The sequence below is a fragment of the Mauremys mutica genome, chromosome 4 (assembly GCF_020497125.1).
Source record: "Mauremys mutica isolate MM-2020 ecotype Southern chromosome 4, ASM2049712v1, whole genome shotgun sequence".
Lineage (NCBI taxonomy): Eukaryota > Metazoa > Chordata > Testudines > Geoemydidae > Mauremys > Mauremys mutica.
In genome coordinates, this window is record NC_059075.1 from 18,165,775 (window position 1) to 18,193,643 (window position 27,869).

The following is a 27,869-nucleotide window of genomic DNA, read 5'->3' on the forward strand; positions in this document are numbered from 1 at the left end:
GACCACATCTGCACACAGTATTCAAGGTGTGGGCGTACCATGGATTTATATAGAAGCAACATGATATTTTCTGTCCTATTATCTATCCCTTTCTTAATTATTCCAAGCATTCTGTTCACTTTTTTGACTGTCGCTGCACATTCAGTGGATGTTTTCAGAGAACTATCCACAATGACTCCAAGATCTCTTTCTTGGGTGGTAACAGCTAATTTAGACCCCATCATTTTATATGTATAGTTGGGATTATGCTTTCCAATGTGCATTACTTTGCATTTATCAACATTAAATTTCATCTGCCATTTTGTTGCCCAGTCACCCAGTTTCATGAGATCCTTTTGTAGCTCTTCACATTCTGCCTGGGTCTTAACTATCTTTAGTAATTTTGTATCATCTGCAAATTTTGCCATCTCACTCTTTACCCCTTTTTCCAGATCATTTATGAATATGTTGAATGGGACTGGTCCCAGAACAGACCCCTGGGGGACACCACTATTTACTTCTCTCCATTCTGAAAACTGACCATTTATACCTACCCCTTTGTTTCCTATCTTTTAACCAGTTACCAGTCCATGAGAGCACCTTCCCTCTTATCCCATGGCAGCTTACTTTGCATAAGAGCCTTTGGTGAGGGACCTTGACACAGGCTTTCTGAAAATCTAAGTACACTATATCCACTGGATCCCCTTGGTCCACATGCTTGTTGACCCCCCTCAAAGAATTCTAGTAGATTGGTGAGGCATGATTTCCCTTTACTAAAACCATGTTGACTCTTCCTCAACAAATTATGTTCATCTATATGTCTGACAATATTGTTCTTTATTATAGTTTCAACCAGTGTGCCCGGTACTGAAGTCAGGCTTACACGCCTGTAATTGCTGGGATCACCTCCGGAGCCCTTTTTAAAAATTGGTGTCACATTAGCTATCCTCCAGTCATCTGGTACACAAGCTGATTTAAATGATAGGTTACAGACTACACTTAGTAGTTCTGCAATTTCACATTTGAGTTCCTTCAGAACTCTTAGGTGAATATCATCTGGTCCTGGTGACTTATTGCTGTTTAATTTATCAATTTGTTCCAAAACCTCCTCTAATGATACCTCAATCTGGGACAGTTCCTCAGATTTGTCACCTAAAAAGAATGGTTCAGGTTTGGGAATCTCACTCACATCCTCAGCCATGAAGACCGATGCAAATAATTCATTTAGTTTCTCCGCAATGGCCTTATTGTCCTTGAGTGCTCCTTTAGCACTTCGATTGTCCAGTGGCCCCACTGGTTGTTTAGCAGGCTTCCTGCTTCTGATGTACTTAAAAAAAATTGCTATTACTTTTTGAGTCTTGGGCTAACTTTTCCTCAAATTCTTTTTTGGTCTTCCTAGTTGTATTTTTACACTTCATTTGCCAGTGTTTATGCTCCTTTCTATTTTCCTCACTAGGATTTAACTTCCACTTTTTAAAGGATGTCTTTTTGCCTCTCACTGCCTCTTTTACTTTGTTGTTCAGCCACGGTGGCTCTTTTTTGGATCTCTTACTACGTTTTTTAATTTGGGGTATACATTTAAGTTGAGCCTCTATTATGGTGTCTTTAAAAAGTTTTCACGCAGCTTTCAGAGATTTCACTTTTGGCACTGTACCCTTTCATTGCTGTTTAACTAACCTCCTCATTTTTGCATAGTTCCCCTTTCTGAAATTAAATCCTATACAGTGTTGGGCCGCCATAGGAATATTAAATTTAATTATATTATGGTCACTATTACTAAGCGGTCCAGCTATATTCGCCTCTTGGACCAGATCCTGTGCTCCACTTAGGACTAAATCAAGAATTGCCTCTCCTCTTGTGGGTTCCAGGATTAGCTGCTCCAAGAAGCAGTCATTTAAGGTGCCAATAAACTTTATCTCTGCATCCCGTCCTGAGGTGACAGGTGCCCAGTCAATATGGAGATAACTGAAATCACCCATTATTAATTATTAATTATTATTATTATTGAGTTTTTTATTTTAATTGCCTCTCTAATCTCCCTGCGCATTTCACAGTCACTATCACCATCCTGGTCAGGTGGTCGGTAATATATCCCTACCACTATGTTCTTATTAGAGCATGGAACAGTTTGATTCATTTATGATTTTTACTCCATTTGATTCTATGCTTTTTTTCATGTATAATGCCACTCCCCACCAGCACGACCTGTTCTGTCCTTCCGATATATTTTGTACCCTGGTATTATTGTATTCCATTGATTATCCTCATTCCACCAAATTTCTGTGATGCCTATTATATCAATATCCTCATTTAATACAAGGCTCTCTAATTCACCCATTTTATTATTTAGACTTCTAGCATCTGTATATAAGCACTTTAAAAACTTGTCTCCTTTTAGCTGTCTGCCATTACACAATGTAATTGAATGGGACTCTTTTTTATTTGACTGTTCTGATAAGACCCTGCCTGCATTTTATCATTTTCCATCCTCTTGTCCTCACTAGGACACAGAGATTCTCTATTAATAGATCCTCCCCAAAGGAATTTCCGAACCATGTGCTCCTCCGCACCTGCCGGCTTTCCTCCAGCCTTTAGTTTAATGACTTTTTTAATGTTAAGTGCCAAGCAATCTGGTTCCATTTTGGTTTATGTGGAGCCCAACCTTCCTGTATAGGCTCCCCCTAAAGTTTCCACAGTTCCTAACAAATCTAAACCCTTCCTCCCTACACCATTGTCTCATCCACACATTGACACTCTGCAGTTCTGCCTGTCTAACTGGCCCTGTGCGTGGAACTGGGAGCATCTCAGAGAATGCTACCATGGAGGTCTTGGACTTCAATCTCTCACCTAGCAGCCTAAATTTGGCCTCCAGGACTTCTCTCCTATCCTTCCCTATGTCACTGGTACCTACATTTACCACGACCACCGGCTTACCCGCAGCACTACACATAAGTCTATCTAGAGGTCTCGAGAGATCCGCAACCTTCGCACCAGGCAGGCAAGTCACCATGCGGTTCTCCCGGTCATCGCAAACCCAGCTATCTACGTTTCTAATGATCGAATCCCCCATTACTAATACAAAGTCCGTTCACAGTCTCTGAGGGCCAGGAGCTCTTGGCACCAAATGCACACTTACACCACCTGCCCAGAGGGTAAGATAATCATACATGCTGCATTGGGTGCAACAAACTGGGTAGCCCCCACTCTGTTGCTGGACTTCTGCCTGCATTCTCCTTTTAGTCCTGCAGCTGGTTCCTTTGTTGTTGTTTTGTTTATATCAAGGGGGTGTTTTTGGCTTTTACGTTCAAAGAGACTCCTCGGTAAACTCCCTCGCAAAAATCCCCTGTTCGCTAGCTCCTCTGGTCACTTAGGAGCGGGCTTTTTAAAGCCCTGGTCTCCCTGAGTAGCCCCACCTCCTGGTTAAGGGTTGATGGGTGCTAAAAGGCGTAGGGATCACAGCCTCGTTAAGAAAGTTCTCAGCCTTGCCTAGCAGATCACTAGGCTCAGCACACACAGTCAGGACACAGTCCCCCAAACAAACAGAGCACACGGTATATTTCAGTCAAGCAGCAAGCACACCACAAACAGAGATAGACACACGCTACAGGCAACAAACTTACCCCAAGGGTCCCGAACCGCTCCTCCTTCACCTGGATAACTCCCTCGCAAAAATCCCCTGTTCGCTAGCTCCTCTGGTCGCTTGGTCGCAGGCTTTTTAAAGCCCTGGTCTCCCTAAGTAGCCCCGAGTAACCCCGCCCCCTGGTTAAGGGTTGATGGGGGCTAAAAGGCTTAGGGATCACAGCCTTGTTAAGAAGCTCTCAGCCTCGCCTAGCAGGCCGTTAGGCTCAGCACACACACAGTCAGCACACGTCCCCCAAACAAACATTCCGCTCCCATGTCCCTCCTATTGCACCTAGATAGGAAGCAGTCTTCTACAGCAGGGAACTTCTCTTTCTTGCATGTGTACAAAGTGCCACACTCCCAATGGCACTATATAAATAGAAATAAGTAGGTTTCTCTGCGATTTCTGTTAACAAGCATTAAAAGAAAGTCATTGGAAGCTGGGAAGTAAAGGGTAAATTTGTTATCTAGTTGCTCAAAACAGCAGTTTTGCAGGTGTGGTACTTGGATTCAAGGAAAGCAATAAAAGAATCTTTATCATCTCACTGCCTGAAGCTATTGTGAAGCAACTGTACTTTGCACAATAGAAACACAAGCCCAGTCTAAGTTGGAAAATACCATTTTCTGAGAGGGGAGCAGGTGTACCTGGTTTAACCGCAAGTGGAAAGCAGGATAAACTGTATTATCAGTATTATTTCAGGAACTCTCTAAAAACTCCATTCTGAGGCTCCAGGAATAAAAACAATGAAGCCTTTAGATCCTAACCTAACTCAAATAATACACAAGGATCATTAACTTTTCCCATATCTTTGGATCTATTATATAATATGCATAAAATCATATCACTGTACAGCATGTAAACTATGGGAAACTGATTTCCCCATGAAGACTATGATTCTCCTAATCCAGGGAGACTCCCTGAGCAGGAGGTATCAATTCCATGGGGAGCTGACTATTTTACCCTCACCACAGAGCTCTACTGCTTGCTGAAGACTCTAAATAAAATGACTTATTCCCAACCCTCCGGCTGAGCAAGCCTGCTACCATTTGGCAAGGGAAGACTCCTCCCTTTGAACCACGCTGAGGAAAGTCCTGGCCCCACCTCGGTCTAAGATGGCCAGAGAAGGGGCCACCATGACAAACAAAAGCTGCGTGCACCACAGAGACAGTGTTCCTTTGTTCGCATTCCCCGCCCCTCCTGGTAGTAACTGGAGACTGGCGCTGCTGCCCTCCCCTTGCCACGGATGGGTAGATGAACACTTGCTTCAGTTTAGTGGCCCAGATTTTTGCCGCGACAACAATCTTACCTCTTCCCTTGCTGATATGGTAGAAGCAGGGGTGTTGGGTACGGAGCTGAGGGAGGTGCTTGGTCCGGTTCCTGACGAACTCTGGGAATCCCCATCGCCTGCAACATCATGAATCTCTCGAGCAAGGATGGCTACATCTTTCACCAAGGTTTGGCTTAATCTAGGGCACACAGCACAGCACAAGGCAGATCCATTAGACCTCACTGCATCTGACAAGAAACCTCACACTGATCCTTAAAAGGCTGTGAAAAGTGCCTTGAATGCAACAGCAGGTAGAGCCCTGCCTGGGACTATTCTTTAATCCCACACCCGCTATTATGGCAGCGGGCATGGTGGGACCCCAGTCCTGCTGCAGGGCTCTACACTAATCCCGGGCAGGTCTCTAATGGCAGGTGTCACTGTCCCATGGCCACAAAGGAGTCTTTACTGGGCCAGATGCACTAAAACTGTATGAATTACACCTCTGCAGAGGCTGTAGAAGCCCTGGGGGATTCAGCCTGAGGGAGAGCAGCCGCTCCTGCTTTGGGTATCCCAGGGAACTCTGCCATCAAGAACTGCTAAGAAACGGTGCTGATTTAATCCACACCCCTGCACATCACACTCCGTCCTCACACTGGACTCCTATGCCTCTAAACTCTGAGAAAAGGAAGTTTGCAATCGCTTTACATCAGCACAACCACCTCTTCTGCTGCACTATCCACCACCAGGGACCTGGGCCATGGTTTTTACTGGCAGAAGCTCACATAAACCTGGGTTGAATCTGGTCCATTTTCTTTAGAGTAGAGCCGGAGGGGTTTCAAAAATTGTGATGTTTTACTCAAAGGCTGATTCTACTGGCTCTACCATAACATCAGGAAATGTTATATTATATAGGCAACCCAAAAACAAATCTGTTTGTTTTTAAAATAAAAACTTTCTTTAGACCTCAAATTTTACAATTTCTTTCCCTTAAAAACCACACATAAAAAATGACAATTACAAAACCTAACATGAAAATAAATATTTTCATGGATGCTTTTCAGATGTTAATGATTTTTTTTTTTAATTTTGACATTCCCTTGTTGCATAGGAAACTCGGTCTCCCAGATACTGTGGTAATGAGAATCCAAAGAACCTAAGTAGATAAACAATATTGTTCTTAGGTATGAAAACCACAAAAGTGAAACTGACCGGTTCAGTTTCACTGTCCAACTCAAGTGAGATGCAAAAATGAAAAGGCTTGAAAAGTAAGCACCCAGATTGAAATACTTTAAAGGGATCTAATACCTAAGCCCCTTTAAGGAATCATGTTAAAACCAAAAAAATCAGGTACCCAAACTAATTAATCACTTTTTAAAAATCTTGGTCTAGTTTTTTAAAAAGGCTGATGTGATTTCTTTAAATCTGTTTCCCAGCCAGCTAGTGTTGCTTTGACGTATTTCTTTTACTGGAGTAATCAAGTAATTTATTAAACCATGAGATCACCAAAATATTTTGAAGTGATTTCCTCTGAAACAAGATGTACAGTTGAACTAATGAAATAATATTTAGATCTGCATGTCTCACGCACCATCTACACTTGTCTGTTTCAGATACAGTTGTCACAGCCTGCATCAATTATGTGATTATCCTCTTTGTAAACAAGTGGAATTTTCTCCTTTAACTCTCACTTACTATTCTAAACCACGCCCAGTTAATTCAGGAGCAGGAGCAGAAGCGGAAAATCAGAGCAGCAATTATGAACCAGACTACTTGACCGAGTTCTGCAGAGTGCTCACAGTGCAATGCTAGACAAATCTGATGTAACCATTTATTTATAGCTTTTGCAATCGAAAGTGCTCTCTCTTTTAGGGAATCCTCCTATGAAGCAAAGTCGATAATTGTTTCTACTTTGATTGGATGTTTTAACCTTTAAATTGGAACATTTGTAAAAGAAAAAACCTTTAGAAAATCCATACTGTGGACAATGTGGAAAGACTGACTGACTGAAGATAAGAGTTGGCTTCTTAAACTGAAAGTATGTAAAGAATGGCAGGCACTACAGAATTCCTATAATCAAGAAAACTAGTATCTCTTTACTATCCAACTGTGCTGTTTTACACACGCCACCACTTTAAAAACAGATGCACTTCCACAAGGCCAACAGCCAGATGCTTCCAAACAGCCAGAATAACCCATTATATAACAAACATTCTGGCTAGAGAACCTACTCCACATGAGCTCATCAGTGGCTTCAAAGCCTGTTTAAATTTGGAAAGGCAAGGACTATCCTTTAGTGGTTAGAGCACAGGCCTGAGAGTGAGGATTCCTAGGTTCTATTCCACATGTGCCATGGGCTGTGTGAATGTGGGGCAAATCACAGCCTCCCTGTACGTCGACAGGCCTTCAAAGGAAGGGGACAATCCCACCCGCCTACCTTACTTATGCCGTGAGGCTTAATCAATCACTTCAAACCAGATTTTTTAATTTTCAGGTGTGAAGGGGGGAAAATATTAGCAGGGCAAAAGTCAGATGAGTAGCTGCTGGCAGAGAGGTCAGGTTGGTAGCTGGAGCTGGGAGACTCTGGTGGGAGAGAAGGTAAAGTGCCAGAGGGACAGGGAGCTAGCCGGACAGCTTTGCAGTTGGAAAGTAGGTAGCAGGGTGAGTGCCTGGTGCTGGAAACAGGCAATGTACAGCCCACCAGGGGAGGAGTAGTAGAGCTGCCAGGCAGTTGCTGGAAAATGTCCAGATGGTGGGAGCTGCTAAGATACCGTGGCAAGGGCAGGTGCTCTCAAGATGCTGGTGAGAGAGCAAAGGGTGCTGGGCTCCAGGAGAGCTGTAAACCTTTGTGGAGGGCAGCAGTTCTCAAACTTTAGCAATCTGAGGACCCCCATTTTGATTTAAAAATTTTCAGGGGCCCCCCTCCCCCAAGCCACCCTGCTCAGCAAGGCCGTCCCTAAGGGGGTGCGGGCCCAGGGACAAATCAGCATAGGTGTGGGAACTAAGGGTACGGGGGGTGTTGCATCACACCCAGGGTCCTGGCTGCCAGCCCTGTGCGCCCAGAGTCCCAGCTGCCAGCCCCACACCTGGGGCTTTTCTCCTGGCCTCAGCTGGGGGAGGGGGTGCACAGGGGCGAGGGGGCTGGCTTTCAGCACCCCCACTATAAAAATGTTTCAGTGCCACTGCAAATCAGTGCCCAACAGTTTGAGGCCCCAGCTCTGCATCGGTGGCTGGGCCGGCAGGATGGATCCAGCCTGGTACTGGGCCGCCTGCTGCTGCTGGCAGTTGCCGGCGGCTACCGTGGGGCTATTGTTGGATATAGTGCCATGGCGGCTCAGGGCTCCGGCTGGGGGCCTCGCTGCACCGGGTTTTCCAGGACCGACCGCGCCGGCCAATCGCACTAGCCCACAGGGCCCCCCAAAGCGCAAGGCCCAGAGTGGTTGCCCCGATTCGCCCTACCCAAGGGATGGCTCTGCCACTCAGCCCCAGGCCCAGCCTCCACTCCACTCCTTCCCCCAATGCCCCGCCCCACTTCTTCCTGCCCCCGTAGGAGGGGGTGTGGGCTCTGGGCTGGGGCAGGGGATTGGGGTGCGAGAGGGGTGCAGGCTCCAGCTGGGCGGCACTTATCTCGGGCGGCTCCCGAAAGCAACTGGTAATTCCTCTGGCAGCGGCTCCTAGGTGTGGAGGCCAGGGGGTCTCCGTGTGCTGCCCCAGTCTGCAGGCACCATCCCCGCAGCTCCCACTGGCCTCAGTTTCCGGCCAATGGGAGCAGCAGAGTTGGCGTTCAGGGCAGGGGCAACGCGGGGAGACCCCTTCTCCCTCCAAGGGCCACAGGGATGTGCCGGCTGCTTCCAGGAGCGGCGCAGAGCTAGAGCAGGCAGGGAGCCTGTCTTATCCCTTAGCGCCTAAAATCTCCCGGTTCAGCGTTAGTAGCCTCCAGGAGATAGAACCTGATTCTGGAAGACTCCCGGTGAAACCGAGAGGATTGGCAACCCTATCTGATCAGCGGGGCCGGTGGCTCTGGAGATCATTCCGTCCCCTCCCCTGAGTGTGCCCCGTCCCCACTCTGCTCCATCCAAACCAGCACCTCCAGCATGCCGGGGAACATCCCTGAGAGGGAGGGGGAAGAGTTGATCACTGGGGCCCGCGGACCCCTTGGAGTACCCTCAGGGAACTCCAGGGGTCCACAAACCCCCGTTTGAGAAATGCTGGGGTAGGGGGGTTCATACTATGACACAGTGCAGAACGTATCTTAGTAAGGGAATTTCCCAGTGGCTTCGTTAACCTTACAGTCTCAATTGCACTGCCACCCCCCCTTCCATTAACACTTCACCCCCACCTCTGAAGTGCAAACATGTGACAACCCAAAAGCAACTACAGCAACTGGTAACAGAGAAGGAGAAGAGTATTTATGTATTTGTTGCCCTCTAACTATAATAGGTAACTGTCTTTTAATAAAAGGGAATCACGCTGCCGGCTCCCACTCTTCCCTGACAAACTTACAATCTAAACAGACAGGTCAGAGAACAGGTGGAAGAAATGAGGTGGTATTATTCTCATTTTACAGATGGGGAATTGAGGCACAGCAAGATTAAGTAACTTGGTCAAGGTCACACAAAAAGTCTGTGGCAGAGCTGAATTCAGCTCTCCTGGGTTTCAGTCCAGTGCCTTAACTACAGTGGCACCCTTTCCTTCCCTCTGCTCCATCATTCCTCAAATCACTCCTTCAAATGCCCACTGCCTTTTACACATGAAGTCTTGTTAAAGACAAATGTGCCTCTGCACAGATACAATTCATCACAGCACGTCTGTCAGTGCAGCTGTCACCACTCCCGTATTTTCCTCCCTGACCCCATATGGCCCAATCATTTAAACCAACAGTAACATAAAATAAACTCGCAGGCTGGGTCACAGAGAAGTTTTATGACCTAGTTATAAACCCCTATGAGCCGAGGAGTTACAGGAGTGTAAATGGGACTGCTAAAGTAAACAGGAGGATACAGACAAGCATGTATTTTAGGTTTGCTGCTAAAGCAGGAACAGAAGCAGCCAAAACACAATGGGCCCTCACTGAAGGCAATAGAAAATGGGAGCTGCATCAGACCCTAAAACCAGAACTGTGTTTAACTGGGAGGGTGGGGGGGGAAAAGAGAATGAACGGATAAAGCAAGAGGAGTGATAGAATTTCAGCTGATGGAGTAAACATACAACCAGCTCATGTCATTATATAACGCAAGGACCCTCCAAGTGAGGAGGAAAGGACTAACACTTGGCAGCATGACAGGCTGTACTGTGTCACTCCACAGCTCACAGGTGCCCCTAGAGGGTATACTTTATTCTCTAACTACATTCTCTTACAATGCTGGATTCTCTCTCCCCAGGCTCCCTCCTTCCAGCTTGGTTTGAACTCTGAGGTAACGCAGGAGATCAGTTTTCCCAGCACGGCTTGGCACCGTGACTCCAGCTCACCTGGCTATCTCGGCAATCTCGGCCGTTTGTGCGCTGAAGTTGAAGGGGTCAGGCTCATCGTAGTCATCGTCATCGTCCGTTTCTCTCCCGCTGTGCTTCTGCCGGCTCAGCCCAGAACTGTGCGGCCGAGGCGTCTGCGTGGCTGTTGAAGTATGGGAGCGTTTGTGTTTAGGGGAGCTGTGATTTGAGCCATACTCCTCCTCTGAAGTAGAAGTGTAATCTGAACCCTGCTGTCTCCGTCTTGAAGCTTATAAAAAATGAATTGGTTTCAGATGAAGAAGAAGCGGAAGAGATTTCAGACTAACTACAGCGGGCAAAACAAGGAGCAGTACAAACTAGCCCACAAACACAAAGAAAGGCCTGGAGAGTTTCTGTGCATCTTGTCAGTTAAGGGAAACTTTGGTAGAGCTTATTTAAAAACCGCTCACTATTTTAATGGATCTGCCACCAGCTATATGAATTTGAAGTTATAAATTCCAGTGGAAAAGCCTATTGACTGTATTATCAACTAAACATACTCAGTTATTATTGTCAGACTTGATTTCCCATACACAGAAGCCCCATCTATAAGTAATACACAAGTTAGTTTCCTAGAAGTTCCCAGGGTCCAATTTTCAAGTGTGCCGAGCATCTTAAAGGTGAGCTGGAAGTAAAAAAATAAAAATAAAAAAGGGGGAGGGGGATTAAATGAAGCATAGATTTTCATGCTCCATTTTATTTGTGAAAATCTGCACTCTCTTTTAACAGGATTTCAAACGCCTCAGGAAAGTATTCAAATGAGTACTCAGGGCTTGCTCCAACGTCTCCTAAAGTCAATGAGCGTCTTCTCCTTCAATTTCCCTGGGCTCTGAAGCAGGTCCTTAAGCACGTAGATACTCATTTTTAGGCATCTACGTCTCGACATTAGGCCAACTCAGTGCCTACATTTGAAACTTGGGCTCCCAATATTTGTTTGTTTAATATCCCATTACATTACTTAATAATTAATGGTTTCACCTCTTACGTTCTGCCATGATAATCTACAGAAGACAGAATTAGCCACTTTATTTAAAACTAAAGTATGACCTGAATACACTTAAAAGCTTCACTGTGTCACCAAGGTTATCACAATACTAACCCACAACAATCAACTAAAGCCAATGACAGAAGTACTGGACATAGGTGGTATCAGACAAATGAAAATATTGCATTTTGCATATGAAATGTGGAGAGCAACGATCTATAGACATGCCGTTACCCCTTAACTATGAACAGAACACTCCTAGACACATTACTAGCTCGCTTACCACTTTCTAAGAGCCTTGGCTCATGACAATGTTACCAGAAAAATGAATCTGTTCATAATTCATCTGAGAGGGTGTTTAGACACCTATCTCATAGAGCTGGAAGGGACCCTGAGTCCAGCCCCCTGCCTTCACTAGCAGGACCAAGTACTGATTTTTGCCCCAGATCCCTAAGCGGCCCCCTCAAGGATTGAACTCACAACCCTGGGTTTAGCAGGCCAATGTTCAAACCACTGAGCTATCCCTCCCCCTAAAAAAACCCTAAAAAGCCATCCAACTTTCAGAATCAAGAGGTTATTCTTGCATTCAGCGGACATTTCAAAATTAAGGGCTTGATCCACCACTCACATCGGCTAGTGTAAATCAGAATTAAGTCCACTGAAGCCAATGACATCACGCTGCATAAATCCAGCATAAGTGAGACAAATCTGGCCCCGAGCTTTCAAAACATTCTGACAATATCCTGACATCTCAGAACAATTGTTTAAGATAGCCTGTCAGCATCCTGGCATCTCATATCCCATGGACATGTATTCATTCTGTTTCTCTATTGGTAGGATTACGTTTTAACTGGTGTGGATGGAGGTAATGGCTCTTAGGTAACTATTTTAAGAAATCCTTGAGTAAGGCAGCCAGATCTACCTCACTGCTTTCTCTCAGTCCTCACATCACCCAGAATCTCTGGTTCCAGTGTCAAAGCACATCATTTTCAAATTGTTACTGTATCATGTTAAAAAACACCTTGATACCACAGTGAAACATTTAAGCTTATTCAATTTATTTTTTGCTCTTATAAGGGGGTACTAGCTGTTTGTTCATTAGTACAGGAACACATATCAAACACTATCTACAGTACGACAAAGCACATTAAAGTACCCCAGTCTATGTAGAACTTGTGCAAGGTCCAGAATTCTATCAAGGAATTAGAAGATTAGTATTTTAATAGAAAATGATTTAACAGAAAGAATTATAATTCTCAGCTGTAATTCTACACAAGGAACATTGTTAGTGTGTTGTAACAAAGTACTGGAAGCCCAAAACCAATTCATTTAGAACAAGAACCGGGGATGAATTTGTTTTAACATTCAAAGTCTGTGGTCCAGTGCAAGGGAAGAACCTAGCTGGAAAACTCTGAAATGTAAGGCCAGAAGGGACCTCGAGAGGTCATCTGGTCCAATCCCCTGCGCTTTGAATTTGTCAATATTCGAACACAAGAGAATGTAAATAGGAGCCCGTCTCAGAAAACACAAGGGAAATATTGTACATATTCCCTTAGCTTGTTCATACTCTATGCTGATTTCTTTGCATATCAGTGTGTAAAAAAAACCCCAACAAAATAAAAGGAGATTAGATCATTTAAAAAGTCAAAATTAAAACAACAACAACAGCAGTGAATAACAATTCCAGCATGCAATAGGAAGCACAGTGATGACACCGGGGTAAGTCGACCTAAGCTACGTCGACTCCAGCTACGTTATTCAAGTTGACTTAGATGGATTTACTCTGGGAGTGAAGACAAGCCCTAAAGGCCTTTGATGCAAGTTACAAAAAACAGATGGGCTGAAACTAGTCACTGTCCCAACAGCCCCAGTGAAACTCAGCAAGCCACAGAATTCCTCACCCTCTTCATTCGCCATCTTCTCTAAAAGCCCAAGTGAATTGATATGACTTGCTGTATGGGTGACACACAGTCAACCTGTGGAACTCCTTGCCAGAGGATGTTGTGAAGGCCAAGACCATAACTGGGTTCAAAAAAGAACTAGATACATTCATGGAAGATAGGTCCATCAGTGGCTATTAGCCAGGATGGGCAAGAATGGGGTCCCTAGCCTCTCTCTGCCAGAAGCTGGGAATGAGCGACAGGGAATGGATCACTTGATGATTACCTGTTGTGTTCATTCCCTCTGGGGTACCTGGCATTGGCCACTGTCGGAAGACAGGATACTGGGCTAGATGGACCTTTGGTCTGACCCAGTAGGGCGATTCTTACGTTCTTATGCCCCGAAGGCCAAGGAACCAGGGTATCAGACCAAATGATGTTCAGAACCATCTCTGATTACTGTGCAGTATCTATTAATTTAAGTACAGTTTAAACATAACTGTTAATGTTCAAGACACGGTTCACAAATAGCCAATGGCTCTGCACAGGTAGGCAGCCAAATAATCTGCACCATATTCCTCAGTGAGAGATTTAAGTATGCAGCTACTGTAACTATGGCACATTTTGGAGGCTGCATGCCAGACAATAAAAAGGCGCAGAGGCCATCTCCCCCCATGGGCTATCAGAGTTCAACGCCAATTGTCCAATCATCCAATGTTTTGAATTTGCTGCAAGCAGCAGAGCTGCTTCCAAATTATTTGTTCACTTGCTTATTTCTCGTTTTGCCTTCTCTGATGCCTTCAAATTTACTACTCTGACCTCAAACCATCATTGACACAGTTATAAATTCTCTGTTGGGCCAACGCACACGTTTTCTGGCTCTTCAAAACCAAAGACAAGCAGCGAATTTCCATGTGACACTGGAAAGTCAAGAAGTTCTATCTTTGTGTATAGGGCCAAGATCTTCACATGAGTAGTGATTTTGGGTGCCCAATTCGAGACACTCTGACTTTTAGAAAGTGCTCAATACTCACCTTCTGAAAGTCAGCCCCTATTAAAGCATCTCAGGTTGGGCACGCAATAACTGAGGCACTCAAAAATCACTAATCAGTTATGAAATCCTCTGGTTGATCAGACAATCTCAGTTGGGTATATGTGCTATTTCTATACCTTGACGTGTTAAGTTGTGTTGTTCATGAATTGCGCCAACATGCTTATTTGTGCACACTCCTCTCTCTGTCCCTCTTCCTCGTTCCCTTCCCTCTCTTCCTCCTCATGGTACACCCACGGCCGTGCTTTTGATGTTCCTAGGAGAACTACACCTGGAGCCCACATAGAGAGTCTATTATAAAAGAGCGGGACTACGGAGAAACATAAAACGTAAGCACTTACTGGAGGTGGATGAATACCTGACACTGCTAGAACGAGTTCTACTGAAAGGTTGCTTTGTAGTAGCAGCAGCCGCAGTTTTTCTAGCTGCAGTTCTAGCGTCTGACACAGGTGGCTTCCGATTTGCATAATACGACTCCACACTGCGTCCCGAAAACCCAGTTCTTGGCTGCGTCGTTTCAGAGTCGCTTGGCACTGTAAACGAACCTGCCCGTTTCCTTGGCATGGCAAGGATGTCAAGCCTGGACAGTTTTTTAGACTCCGCGGATTGTTTAGAAGCCGCAGTTGTGGCTTCGAGGTTGGAGGTTGCTTTCTCGGTGTCGGCACATTCATTATCTGAGGCATCTCCCAACCGGGCGCGACGGAGTTTTGAGGCCCTCGTGGGCCTGGGGGTCGATAAACTGTTGGACCTGGTGAGAACTTGCTGGATCTTTTGCACGTTTGCAGTCACTTTGCCGCGCTCCTCTTTCACAGCCTGAGTAAAAGGTTTCCTTCTGGGGACGGATTTTGACACAGAATGCTCGTGATCAGAGGAGGCCGTTTCATTTACCGGGAAGTAAGGTAGAGTAGAGCTTCTTTCGTCATCCGTAAAATCCAGTGACCCACGAGCCCCAGCACTTCGCTTGATTTGGAAACGTTTGGCGGTTTCTCCTCTGTTTCCCGCCTCGAGCGGAAGCATCCTGCGTTTTTCTGACAGCCTTTCGCGAGCACTGGGCTGGCTGCACTGGTCCTGGATAGAGGGTGTGGATGAGGATTTCTCCTTCTGCAAGCTGCTCGTAACTTGGCATTTCGGTGTGCTGCTTGGGACATTTTTACCACTAACCAAGCTGACCGTGCTTGCTGTGTCCACATCAGAGTCCCCAGATAAGGAGTCTTCTAGCTGCCCGGGAATAGTTTCTGAAAGGTCCAGCTGGTGGTTTTGACAGAGTATTTTGGCTTCCAGTGCTGCCAAAGCCGTTTCAGTGTCTTTAAGGATAAGATGAGTGTCTTGATTATAGTCCATACGGCTTGATCGTGCAACATCTAAATCTTTAAGCAGAGGGTGACTTGAAATATGAGGAAGTTTATTCTGAGGAACGCTGCTGCTTGATTTGTCTTTGGTAAAACTTTCCTGCCTAATGAAGGAGGATATTTCTTTTGTGGCTATGTTTTCTTGCTCCTGAGCAAGATTCTGATGAAGGGAAATTACCATTTTCCCCGACGCGCTAACGTAAGTGCTGTTAACGTCTTTGACCACTGGCTTTCCAGAAGCAGCTGCACTGGGTGCCTTGACAGGAAACTCTTGATCCTTGCATTCTTTGTCTGCTCGAGAATGAGACGCGCTTGGAGAAAGCTTGGAGGGAATCCCAGCCTCATTAGTTTCATCACCAATGTAGAAGGAAGTAGATACTGGCTCACTGACAGCTGTGATACTTGAAACCCCTGGCGCTGCTGCCTGTCGGACCTCAGGTTTTAAATCTTCCCCCCTTCGTCGTTCTTGCTCAGGCATTTTAGTGTTTTCTTTGCATTTCTTTCCTTTTTCCAAACCAAAGCCGTCGTCGGACTTGCTGGCATCACTCAGGCTATCAGGATCCAAGTCCTCTTGGATGAACAATCGGGTGCTGGGATCAGCATAGGTTTCTTTACCCTGTTCCTTTCCAACGTTTCTCTTGGATACTTCAGGATACGAGTCTTGACAAATTAAAACTGTGGGTGTTGGGCTGTCAGATTTATCACTCGGTGGGAGCTGGGGAAGAAGCCTTCTTGTTCTTGAGGGCACAACGGTCTCTGGTTCTCCTGGTTTATGAGCTGTGCCACTTTCTAAGAAAGAGTAAAAGACACCCATTAAATGCTGTTTACATGCTGTACTAGAACACTGCATTTATTTACCAGGGGCTTGAGCCTGCAAGGTGCAGATCCAGAAAGGCAATTAAGTACGTCCTTAATTTTAAGCACTGACATCAATAGGTCCCATACATATGCTTAAAGCTAAGCATTTGCTTAAGTCCCTGGCTGGATCAGGGCTAGAGTGCTCATCACCTTGCAGAATCAAGTCCTAAATCTGATTTAATAACCTTGACATTCAAACATCCCAGCCGTGTCAGAGTTACATAAATTTAAAAGACCACACAAATATACAAGAGACCCTGAAACTGTATCTTCTTCCTGCCAAAGGGAACAGGGAAAAGCTGTCAGCCATGTAGCCATATGTTTGGACCAGAGATGCAACATTTTAAGAAATGTGCTAGATGATGTAGCTTACTTCACTAAAGAGATGCCACTTTCCACTTGTACAGACCTTAGCAGATTGTACTCCACATCGAAGTCTCCATACAGAAATCCTACTGTTTAAACAGATTTAGGAATTAAAAGCCAATGATATTCTATGTGTTATTAAGGACACACTTTACTGGAAGAGTTTTATTATTTCACCCCATGACACAGCTCAGGATTTCATATCTTCCATCATTTTTCGTTTAAATAATTAATGGCTTGTAACTTGATTGGCATTGCAAGATAAAACACCCAATTGTCCAGGAGAATTCAATTACAATGTGCCACATTATGGAAATAATCTCTGGAACAAAATAATTGCTTTCTGCAGCCTTTTAGCTGTTGAAGAGAGGACATATGGCTCCTTATCTAGAGAGAGGGGGCATGTTTGTCTTCTGGATTACAACATTTCCTACTCTCTCCGACTCCCGTTCTCAACATCAGGTCTTAGGGCCCTTTCAGTTGTTTAGCTCCTATCTCTGACATGATTCTAAGACTTAATTTTGTTTTTTCTTCTCTTGTACTTTGTTCTGTGCATCAGGCTTCCTACAATCACTTCAAATACTGCTACCTAGTTCTACCAAATGCTCAGCACAGCTTGAGAACATGGGAGAAGTGCAACAAAACCACAGCTAAAGAGGGCTGGTCAGTACTAACTTTCATAAATGTCTTGCAAAGGAAAAATTGGGGTTCTGCCTTTTCTTTTTTCCTTCGTAATGAAGTATAAACAATTCCTGATGGATGGTTATTTCCAGTCCTGCCCCCTTAAGTGTTATTGTTCCCTATGCCACCTTAAGAAACATCAGGAATGTCAAGTATGGTCTTCACTTTTCTTGTTGGAGGACTTGGATGACTCATATGTGCACTGGGTGCCTTCAAGTATCAGAGGGGTAGCCGTGTTAGTCTGGTTCTGTAGAAGCAGCAAAGAATCCTGTGGCACCTTATAGACTAACAGACGTTTTGCAGCATGAGCTTTCATGGGTGAATACCCACTTCTTCGGTGCCTTCGTAACCCTTAACTGAACAGATGAGGCAGCTAATCCTAAAGAAAGAAAGATTTCTTTCCCAATACTTTAGTTAAAACAGACAGTAAGCTGTAAGAAAATTTAAGACCATTTCAAGCTTTCTTTATGTCCATCAGAAAGCAACAAAAAAGAGCATATGCACATCTTCCCTCCCCTCACACACACACTTTTCATGTCACTTTCAAATAAACTGTCCAGCATCCTGAAGATGGCATCAGTACAGTACTTACCTGTATGGCCCTCAGATACTAATCCCTGCTGTTGACCATCACAAAGCCCTGAGTCTGTGTAGCTGTCAGCAAGACTTGCCCACCTAGAGACCCATTTCTGACCACCTTGAGATGCTGGAGGCACCTATAAAGAGACAAATGGAATGTTTAAATTTTTTTAACCAAAGTCTTGTCACAAAATCCCTCTATGACACCCTGTACTCACATGATGCCCGGTACCCCATGTTCACCCCTTTATATGATTATGACATATTCTGTACCAAGTATGAGGTATCATTTGAAAACTCATAATCCACTGAACATGAGTGTCCTGTTAAAATGTGTATAACAACACTATGTGTAAAATTATGAGATTTTGCTATATGATTGTTACTGAAATATGTTGTAGTTCTGGGTAATGCCAACAAACCCATTTTACAGAGGAAAAGACACACTGGCAACCACAGACAGGTACCAACAAAGTCAAGTGAGTTATGACTTACTTAAGCAGCAATCCTTCAGCAACGGAGAAGTGTAAACAAGAAATTTACATAGTCTCCTCCGTACATGAGATTCACACTGTAGCTGGAAGACTGTCTACACCCCGGTAGGGCGATAATCCTCAGAGAGAGGAGGAGGAGGATATAAAAATAAAAGGACAGCGACCGCTACAGGACGCCGCTCTCCTCCTTCCATTTCTCTGCTTACGGCAGCAACAACTCTCAAAGAACTGAAAAATGGATGGAATGGTCCCAGGCTGAAAAGGGATGCAGCCTGTGAAATGTATTGCAGCTCATGGTGAGACAAACCTTTTGCTTTTAAGCCTATTAGTCTGATAAAGTTTAGGAATTAACTTGCGTGTTTAACCTTTTATTTCTTTGGTAACCAGTGCTGACTTTTATGCCTTACCATTTATGATCACTTAAAATCTATCTTTCTCTAGTTAATAAACTTCTTTTATTGTTTTATCTAAACCAGTGTGTTTGATTGAAGTGTTTTAAGAAATCTCTACTAGGTCAACAGGGCTGCTGCATATTCATTACCCACTGCTGGAATGACAGACTATTTATGAGCTTGTACTGGCCAGTGGGTACTGAACAGTACAAGATGCACATTTCTAGGGGACAAGGCTGGGATACAGGGATATGCAGGTGTCGCCCTGCATGTAATTTATGGATGGCTGGGCATAGCATTCATGTTCTCAGCTGCGAGTGACTTTACTTGCTAGGGGCTGTGTGTGAGCAGAGCCCGCAGAGGTTTGCTATTCAGCGGCAAAGCAGTGTTAAAGGCATCCCAGGCTGAAGAGCTGAAGGCAGTTCAGGTTGCACCCTAGGGAACGTCACGCCCTCCTGAGAGCCTGTTGCACACACAGACTGGTCTCCCAAAGGTGAAATCAAATCAATACATTCCCACCTAGGCAGAAAAGCACATACATCATCCCTGTTCCCTGTACCTGCATCTCAGCCTGGGACCCACAAGTGGGTTTGGAAGGGAATGCCTGGAGCAGAAGTGTCTTCTGACTGGTGCCATTTTCAGTGATTAGATGCTGGTGAGAGCTTGGTTCTTCCTTCTCGCCTTTTATAACAGGTCTGTAGGCTGAAGACAATCTGGAAAACTCTGGAGATTCAAACACGCCAAAAACCTAAAAAAGTGTGTGGTGGGGGAGGGGAGAGATTAAAACACTAACCATGAAAGCCAAATCCAAAAAATGCGAATCACACTGAAACTGGGGTCCCCAAATGGTCAGATACAAACCAATTCGTATATTCCATGTAAGGTATTTTACCCGCCACCCAATCACAGGATTCCCCCCCCCCCCCAAACTTTACTTTACCCTTTGCCTACATTTCTGTTATTGTTCACGTGCCTGTTTTACTTGAACCTCTGCCTGCTTCCTCTGTTGTTAAACCTGGAAATAGGCCACGCTTTACCAAATAACTGTTTGTGTTTGGGGTGGTTGGTTTTGTTTTTTTTAAGTTAACATTCATTGTTTAAATTAAAACAGATACAACCATTTCCATGACCAACCTCACCCGGACACTCCCTTCCCTACAGCAATTAGTTGCCATCTGCCTGGGCAAGTCCCCTTTAACAAAACCAAACCACGCCCAACTACGAGTTGGGGATGTCACTGGGGCTCCTGAGAGAGAGAAAATCTGTCCTCCATTTCAGCTTCTTCTGGCCTGCCAGGGAGAGTATATGTGCCCCATATATTATTAACAGCAGGGCTGGAGGAGGTGGGGTAAAGGGCATGATGCATAGTTAGATCCTGAACTTGCAAAGACTTGTGCATTCGAGCAGTCCCGTTGTGTAAAGTCCCTCATTTGTACAAATCTTGGCAGAATCGACCCCTTCATTATTTTGAGCATCACGTTGCTCTTTGCTGGTACATTTGCAAGGCCATTCTTGTACCTTTGCATGTAAATCCTATTTGGACACAAAGATGCGAGTTGCAATAAGGTCCCCCTGCTCCTTTTCAGATGGGTTTTAATGGATATTTTACCCCCATTTACGGTGCCTGTGTAACGCACTCGTGAATGTGTGACAGGATCCCCTCTGTGCTGGATCCACAGAGGACAGGAATCCCTTAGAGCTCCCATCCAACTCACACCCTTTAGCTGAAGCCATCGCAGCTCATATTTTTGGCTCGAGGGGTACGTCTACACTGCAAGCGGCAGCGTCTCAGAGCCCAGGTCTACAAACAAGGTTACAGCACTCAAATGGACATACAGACATTCAGGCTCAGGGTCTGTAGCCTGAGGGGGGAGGCTGTTTTGGCACTCTAACACAAGCCCATAGGCCCGAGTCTGTAGCCCTGGGCTCTGAGCTGCCACTTTGCAGCGTAGACGTACCCTAGAGGTCATTGGGTCAACCCCTGGTTTGTCGGCCAACAGTGATCACGTTTATAAGAGGTGTTCCCTGGAGTGATTTTACCTGATCTATCATTTTCCGAGCTTCTTCTACTTCTTTATCTTGTGACTCCGTCTCAATGGTGTATGTGCCCGTTTCACTTAAACTATCCTCCTCATCATGCTTCCTAGTCTTGACCAATTTTGGGTCGGTAGGTGGTGTGGTGGCAGGGTCTGGTGCAGACGATATTACTACCCGGGGAGCCACTGGCATCTGCAGAGGTGCTGGATTCTCAGCGCTGAGCTTTCCAGCTTGAGAGTTCTCCCTTAGATACTCAGCAGCAAAATCCTGAGCAATTTTAGACTTCCTCCCAATGCTGCCGTAGTTCTTTGCAGACGGCCTTGAAGCAGAGGATGATGAAGAGCTGATCCGATCTTCTGTCTTCTCTCTCTTAAAGGAGCTGGATCTCTGTGTCCCCGAGGAGTTGCTGGCCGGCTTGCCTGCCTGGGCAGCCAGATGAGGAGGTGGCACTGGGCTACCAAGCTTCTCAGCAGGCATGGCAGCTTTGCGCTTTTCCACCTTAGTTTTCGGCACGGGATCCGTGTCGCTCTGGGAGGAGTGTGCGCTGTGCGTGAAAGACTGTGACCTCTTTTTACGAGGCGTGTCATCATCAAAGAACTCGATGACGAAGGCCTGCTGGTTATGCAGCATTTCGTGGGGGTCGCGCCTGATCTGGCGCTGAAGCCTGGCTTGCTCAGCTGCATGGTCATTGCTGGTGGTCTCCTTTTCTGCTGTGGGTGCAACGGGGTCTTCGGAATCACTCTGCGTCCCATCTTCATGTCTGTTACCTGAAAATGATCACACACAATTTATTCCTACACTAACATTTCACTGTAACCCTAGTAACCACCTCCCAGCACGGTCAATCCTGGATTTTTCTTTGTAAAGGAATAGTTCATACTGGGCACGCTGCAAAAGACACTGTTTGATCTGCTGTTTAGAGAGAGCTGAGGGTTTGCGTCCCAGAATGATGAAAGGGTGGGAAGTACGGGGAGGAGGTGTAGGGAGCTGGCTGATTGAGTTCCTTTTTGAATACGGTTGGGGTTTTGGTTTTGTTGTTATTGTAAAATTAATTATGCATCAGGGCATCTAGAGCTTTTTATGTGCATCTTTTTTTATTATTTAAATCAAAATAAATACAGTAATTATTTTACCATTCTGTGCAATTTCACTACTCCCAAAGATTATCTTGTTATGCATCATTTGTTGCGGGACAAAAATTACCCTGTAGAGCAGGGGAAACAAAACAAGGCAAAACAAAAGCCCTGTAGATTGCATTCCATGGACTCAAACCAAGATGATGAAAGAGCAGCAGGCTGACGGAATTCATCGCTAAAGTGCCCCTGAACTTCTATTTTCTCTCCCCCTTAGGAGTTGCAGGATTTTTAGTTTTATCTAAAGGATTAAGGCCATAAAATTCCCAGAAGTTATGTATATGGCTTCCACATCATTTCTTCACCCTCCTGGCAAGGGTTGACTTGGTTATTTTATGGAAGGTTCTTGCTTATTAAGCTCTGTTTTGCACCAAAAGTAGTAACATTTTTAGTACAGAATCTCTGTAACATTTAATATCTCCCCCGGTCCCCCCAACATTTAACCAAGAAGGAATCGGAGGCATCCAGGCTGTGGGTGACTTGCCCAAGGACTTACAGCAAGTCATCAGGAGAACTGGGAAAAGACCTCTGTACTCTAGACCGTACCCATGCATGGTAAGAAGAGATAGAGGTTTAACACCATGCAGTTGAAAGGAAAACTGCACCTGTTTTGCAAATGCAAGTGGCCCAACCACACCAGTAAAGAGCATCATGATTTAACACTCAATCCCTAATGTAGCCTTTCAAAGATCTCACTAGCTCCTTCCTCAAGAAAAAGGCTGAGCAAGAAAATGGACCTTGTATTGTGCCCTGAAGGTCAGTAAACTTGGTCTCTGTTGGACTGAGGTGAGCAGCAAGTTCTCAAGTTAAGGGCTGGGAACCCTACTCTCAACATTAAAATCTTGGGGCTGTGAGAAGTTCCCTGGATGATTTCAGATGTTATGACAGCACAGTAAGAGTCAGTAAGAGACTACATCTTTCCTCTGGTGGCCAGGACCCAAACCACAGAGTATTTACATCCTGATGTCAAGACGCCTGAATTGTTTCCAAAAGGAAAGAAGCAGCCAGTGAAGACCTCAGAAAACTGGTGTAAAATGTTCCTTGGGGCCAACAATGCTAATTAAGGAGGTGGCCAACCGTAGCTTACAAGTGTTCTTCGAAGACAGCCCCACATAGGAACGTGTTACACAGTAAACCAATCTGGAGGTCAAAAAGGCGTGGATAAATGTTGCAAAGTTCTCATCAGAGAATCCTCTGCCTACATACAGATGGATATATACACTAACTAGGTATTTGATGAAAAGGAGACAATTACGTGCATCATCCGCATACTGAAACTTCACATTATCTCACTCTCTCTCCCCCAACCTCATGTAGACACTGAGCGTGGAGACACACACAGCTGTACAGAACACCATATGGGTAAATCCTAGGGGCAGATGAGCAAATGCCTGCCACCAGCCCCTGGCATCTCTCTGGAAAGGAAGAGCACTATTCCGGTGCATTCCCATACACTACAGCCGAGGGTCACATCCGAGACAACAAAACGCAGTCGCATAGGGTATGTCTACACTGCAGTTAGAAACTCGTGGCTGGCCCATGCCAGCTGACTCGGGCAAAGGGGCTGTTTAATCATGGTGTAGATGTTCGAGCTCGGCCTGCAGCCCGATCTCTGGGACCACCCACCTCTGAGGGTCCCAGAGCTCGGCTGCAGGCTGAGCCCAAATGTCTACACCACAATTAAGCAGCCCTTAGCCAGAGCCAGCTGTGAGTGTTTAATTGCAGTGTAGACATACCCTGGAAGACACCAGAGCTTCTTTGCTATACAAACACTACATACCACGGCAGATTACGCCAAAGGTAAGCAAGACTGTCAACATCAGAAGATGGTGTTTTGGACGAGGGCCTAGTGACTTCTCCTTTGAAGGAAGCTGGTGTCTTGCCATCCCGTAAAGGCTCATTAATCTCAGCCATTGGTGGACCTGACAGCCCCGCTCCTTGGTAACAGGCAGGAGGATTACAAACTGTAGCTCCTCCAGCACTTGCAAGGCCTCCATGAGCAAACTGGTGGAAATTCACAAGATGTTGCCTTTTCCCCATCTGACAATGAACTGGGCTGATAGAGGCAGACAAACTAGCTCAGGTCAAATAGATCATGGGGGGAATTTCCAAAGGTTGATTAGATGCCCGACTGCCACTAGCAGTGGGACACCAAACTATTTCGGGCCTTTGAAAATCTTCCCCTCCTTGTCTGCAAGAGATGACAGAAGACACCTCACAGTGACAGGCGTGCCTCTTCACAAAGACAGGCGACCTGGGTTCACCTGGAACAGCTAAATAGTGGGGGAGGGGGAGTTCAGATACACTTTGGTTAAGGAAAAGAACCTCTCTCACAGCCATGGCACGGAATTTCAATAACCTCTGTCCCCACTCCTCAGACTCTGCCCCGGAGCTCTAGCCCCCACCCCACTGTCTCGGAATTGTAACTGTCCACTCTATACCAAAAGCAAGGGCGATTAGCTACATTTGGCAATTGTGAACCTAGTGCTAAAAAAGCAAACATCATTCCTACCCCGACAGGGGGCCAAGAGAAGAGATTAACAAACTGTTAAACCTGTTTCTAACCTGCCTTAACAGCATGAAGAAAAACTCGAACATCTGAAACTGAAACTGTTTGAGACGAGTAGGTCTGACGACCCGCCGTGATAAAGCCAGGTGGGAACCGGGTTAGAGCATTCCACTGCCAGCATCACAAGTGGCATCCATGTCCAGCAGGTGGGCAGCGGCCAGCTGAACTAGGCTTAAAAGCGTCGATAGTGGTTATAAAAATACCTGTCACAGAGAAGTGATTCTTACCCTGCGAACTTTGGGCTGAGAAAAAGGGCAACATTTTTCCCCCCTATTTATGGTGTACTTGGAAGGCAAGCACATGGACTAGCCAGCATGAAAACCATCAGCTTACCTTTCAGTGTCCTCACATGAACCGGAAGATCACTCTTTGTACTGTACACATCGTCTCCCGGAGACTGCCTTCTCATCAAACTTGGGTCATTCTGAACCAGCCAATCAGCCACCTTGCTCTCCGCTGACATCATCTCTGTGTGACCTGCATCCTTACTGAAAGGTCTTCTCTGTCTGAGTGAAAACTTAGTTACATGATCTTTTATCTTTATTTTACCAGGGGTACAGTCATCAAATTCAATGGTAAAAGAGGCATGGCTTTGCACAACAGGTGGCACCACGGCATCAATGTCCTTCGTTGGGATTTCATGGACCTGTGTTTCAGGAGATTTTGCCAGCTGTTGGAATTCCTTCGTTGGGATTTCAAAATAACTAGGTTCTCTTCTGAATGCATACACAGACTGTTCCTGGGAATCTCGATAAGCAATAACATTACCATTGATCTCCCCTTCATGCTGGGATATCTCCTTTGTTCTTTCTACAGATACAAAAATATGGAAGAACACACCCTACAGGCACCACATCAATGTTAGATTAAAAGCCTAAATTACTATACATGGTAACTGTATAGTTTGATTGTTTGTATACCACCCTCATCGCTGTAGAATCTGAGAACCTCAATAAGCAACATGACTAACATCTCTTATGTGTGGTTTGTTCTCTCTCTCTCCCCAGAAGAATTGTGTGTGCAGTGCAACATTTAGGTAGGTTTTTTGTTTTATTTTGGGAGGTTGTTGGGTTGGCTCCCCCCTGAATTTGTAGGTTGCTCTGTGTTTATGTTAGAGAAGGCAGGATGATGAAGTGGACCTTGAACATGGAGCAGAAGGTGGTGGGGCTTGGGGTGGTCCTTAGGTTCCTGTGCAACTTCATCCCACAGTTAATAACTATAGCCAAGTTTATTCTTCAGTGTAATTTCGTAAGCCCCGATCCTGCATGATCACATCAGTCTCTACTTAACTTTAGACACACAAGTGATTTCCATGGGACTACCTTAGGATATGAAGCTAGGATCGGAGCTTGATTTCATAATGTATTAGTATCCTTCATGGTGTTAACAGAAATCAAGCAGGCCCCTTGGGGTGGTGTTCTTGGTATTTATTTATTTGGATTTAAAAGTGTATTACCAAGGCAACTTTCACTATCATTTCACACAATGTCAAGCAAACACACATTATTTTATTTCCCCTTATTCCCATTTTGTTTTAAACAAAAATATTATAATTGAATGCAAATTTAAAGAGTACATGGAATTAGAGGGCTGGTCTACACTGGGGGGTGGGATTGATCTAACATACGCAACTTCAGCTACGTGAATAGTGTAGCTGAAGTCGAAGTATCTTAGATCGAGTTACCTACTGTCCTCATGGCGCGGGATCGATGTCCACAGTTCCCCCTGTCGACTCCGCTACCGCCGTTCGGGTTAGTGGAGTTCCGGAGTTGACAGGAGCGCGTTCGGGGATCGATATATTGCGTCTAGATGAGACGCGATCTATCGATCCCCGAGAAATTGATTGCTACCCGCCGATACGGCCAGTAGTGAAGACGTACCCTTAGTCACTAGAATTCTGAAGGAGAGTGTCGTGCAGCAGGAAATAAAAAGAATCAATTTTCCCCAAAAGACCATCTCCATTACCTGAATAATGTTCTTCTTGCCTTCTGTCCTCCTGCCTTTCTAGTTTGTTATTTGCATCATCTTCTCCCCACCATGAAGGCTGACCATAAAGGGGTGTGCGATAAGGAGCTGTCTCTGGGAAGGGAAAGCAAGAAGTTACCATAACAGCAAATATCAGTAGGTGTTGGCTATCAGATTCATAAAGGCAACAGAGTACAGTCTGCTAACAGGGAGGTGCAAGTGGACTGATGGAGTCTCAATGGACTTTCTTATACTCAAGCAATTTTCCAGCATTTCACTACAAAATATTGTTGGCTCAAACTGCCAGTGTCTCCTCCCAATTTAGTTCAGACCCCAAGTTTTGGTTGGTGAGGGGAGCAGGGAGAAAGAAAGAAGGGGCAAAAAAAGGAGAGAAATTGCAATGAAGACTGTCTGTTTTCTTTTGGATTTTAAGTATGCCCTGCTGTGCTGCAAACCGAGACGGTAGCATTATATTATTGCCGAGAAACCAAAGAGTGACTCTACCACAATTCATTGTCCCAGCTGAGCAAAACGCAAAATAAATGTGAAAAAAAGTGAAATTTAAATTCTTCCAGGTTTTCAACAGTCATGGGCATCTTAATGGAGGATTTAACTGTGTCTCTTTAAACTTACAGTTCCCAATCCTGCAGTTCTATTGGATGCAAACCTCCAGGTGAAAATCATGGGAGCTTTGTCTTTGATGGATTGCAGGACTGGGCTCAGTATGGAAATACAAAGTAGTAAAGGGGAGGGGAGGTATAACTAAGACGAAGTCTGCAGTAAAAGCCAAATCCTGCCTACAACCCCAATCCTGAACAACAGGATCGGGCTGGCACTCTCTTACGGTGACTTTTCACTGCAGAGTTAAGTGAGCTGCAGTCAAGTTATTTCTCTTGCAGTAGCTCAGCATGAGAGACAGCAGCCACACTGTGAAACGACACTCATGCTGCTGCTGCAAGATCCTCCATCTACACCGGTGCTACCAGGGCACATCTCACGGTTCCTTGTGCTGGGATACGCTGAGCCTCATTACAAATCCTTTCTCAGTGTCCCGTGGGAGACTCTCTCCCCTCGCCAGGCACATGGGTGGAAGTGGTGTTAGCTCTTGACATTTAAACCAGTTTCAGCTGGGCACGCTCCAGATTTCTGTCAGCGACCTTCATTCCAACCCATGGATC

At 45.3% G+C, this 27,869-nt stretch overlaps 1 protein-coding gene across 3 annotated transcripts in view; it reads right to left on the reverse strand.

Annotated features, from left to right (window-relative positions):
• CEP170B (centrosomal protein 170B) overlaps nt 1-27,869 on the reverse strand; it is an 88,079-nt gene that overhangs the window by 16,399 nt on the left and 43,811 nt on the right. Inside the window, exons 7-14 of one of the 3 annotated variants that reach the window (XM_045014964.1) lie at nt 26,692-26,805; nt 25,060-25,536; nt 21,028-21,791; nt 19,547-19,735; nt 18,115-18,238; nt 14,610-16,406; nt 10,335-10,581; nt 4,908-5,067 (exon numbers count right to left, since the gene is read on the reverse strand). In XM_045014964.1, the coding sequence (XP_044870899.1) occupies nt 4,908-5,067; nt 10,335-10,581; nt 14,610-16,406; nt 18,115-18,238; nt 19,547-19,735; nt 21,028-21,791; nt 25,060-25,536; nt 26,692-26,805 (3,872 nt within the window). The other 2 variants (XM_045014966.1, XM_045014965.1) reach the window with 2 other exon arrangements.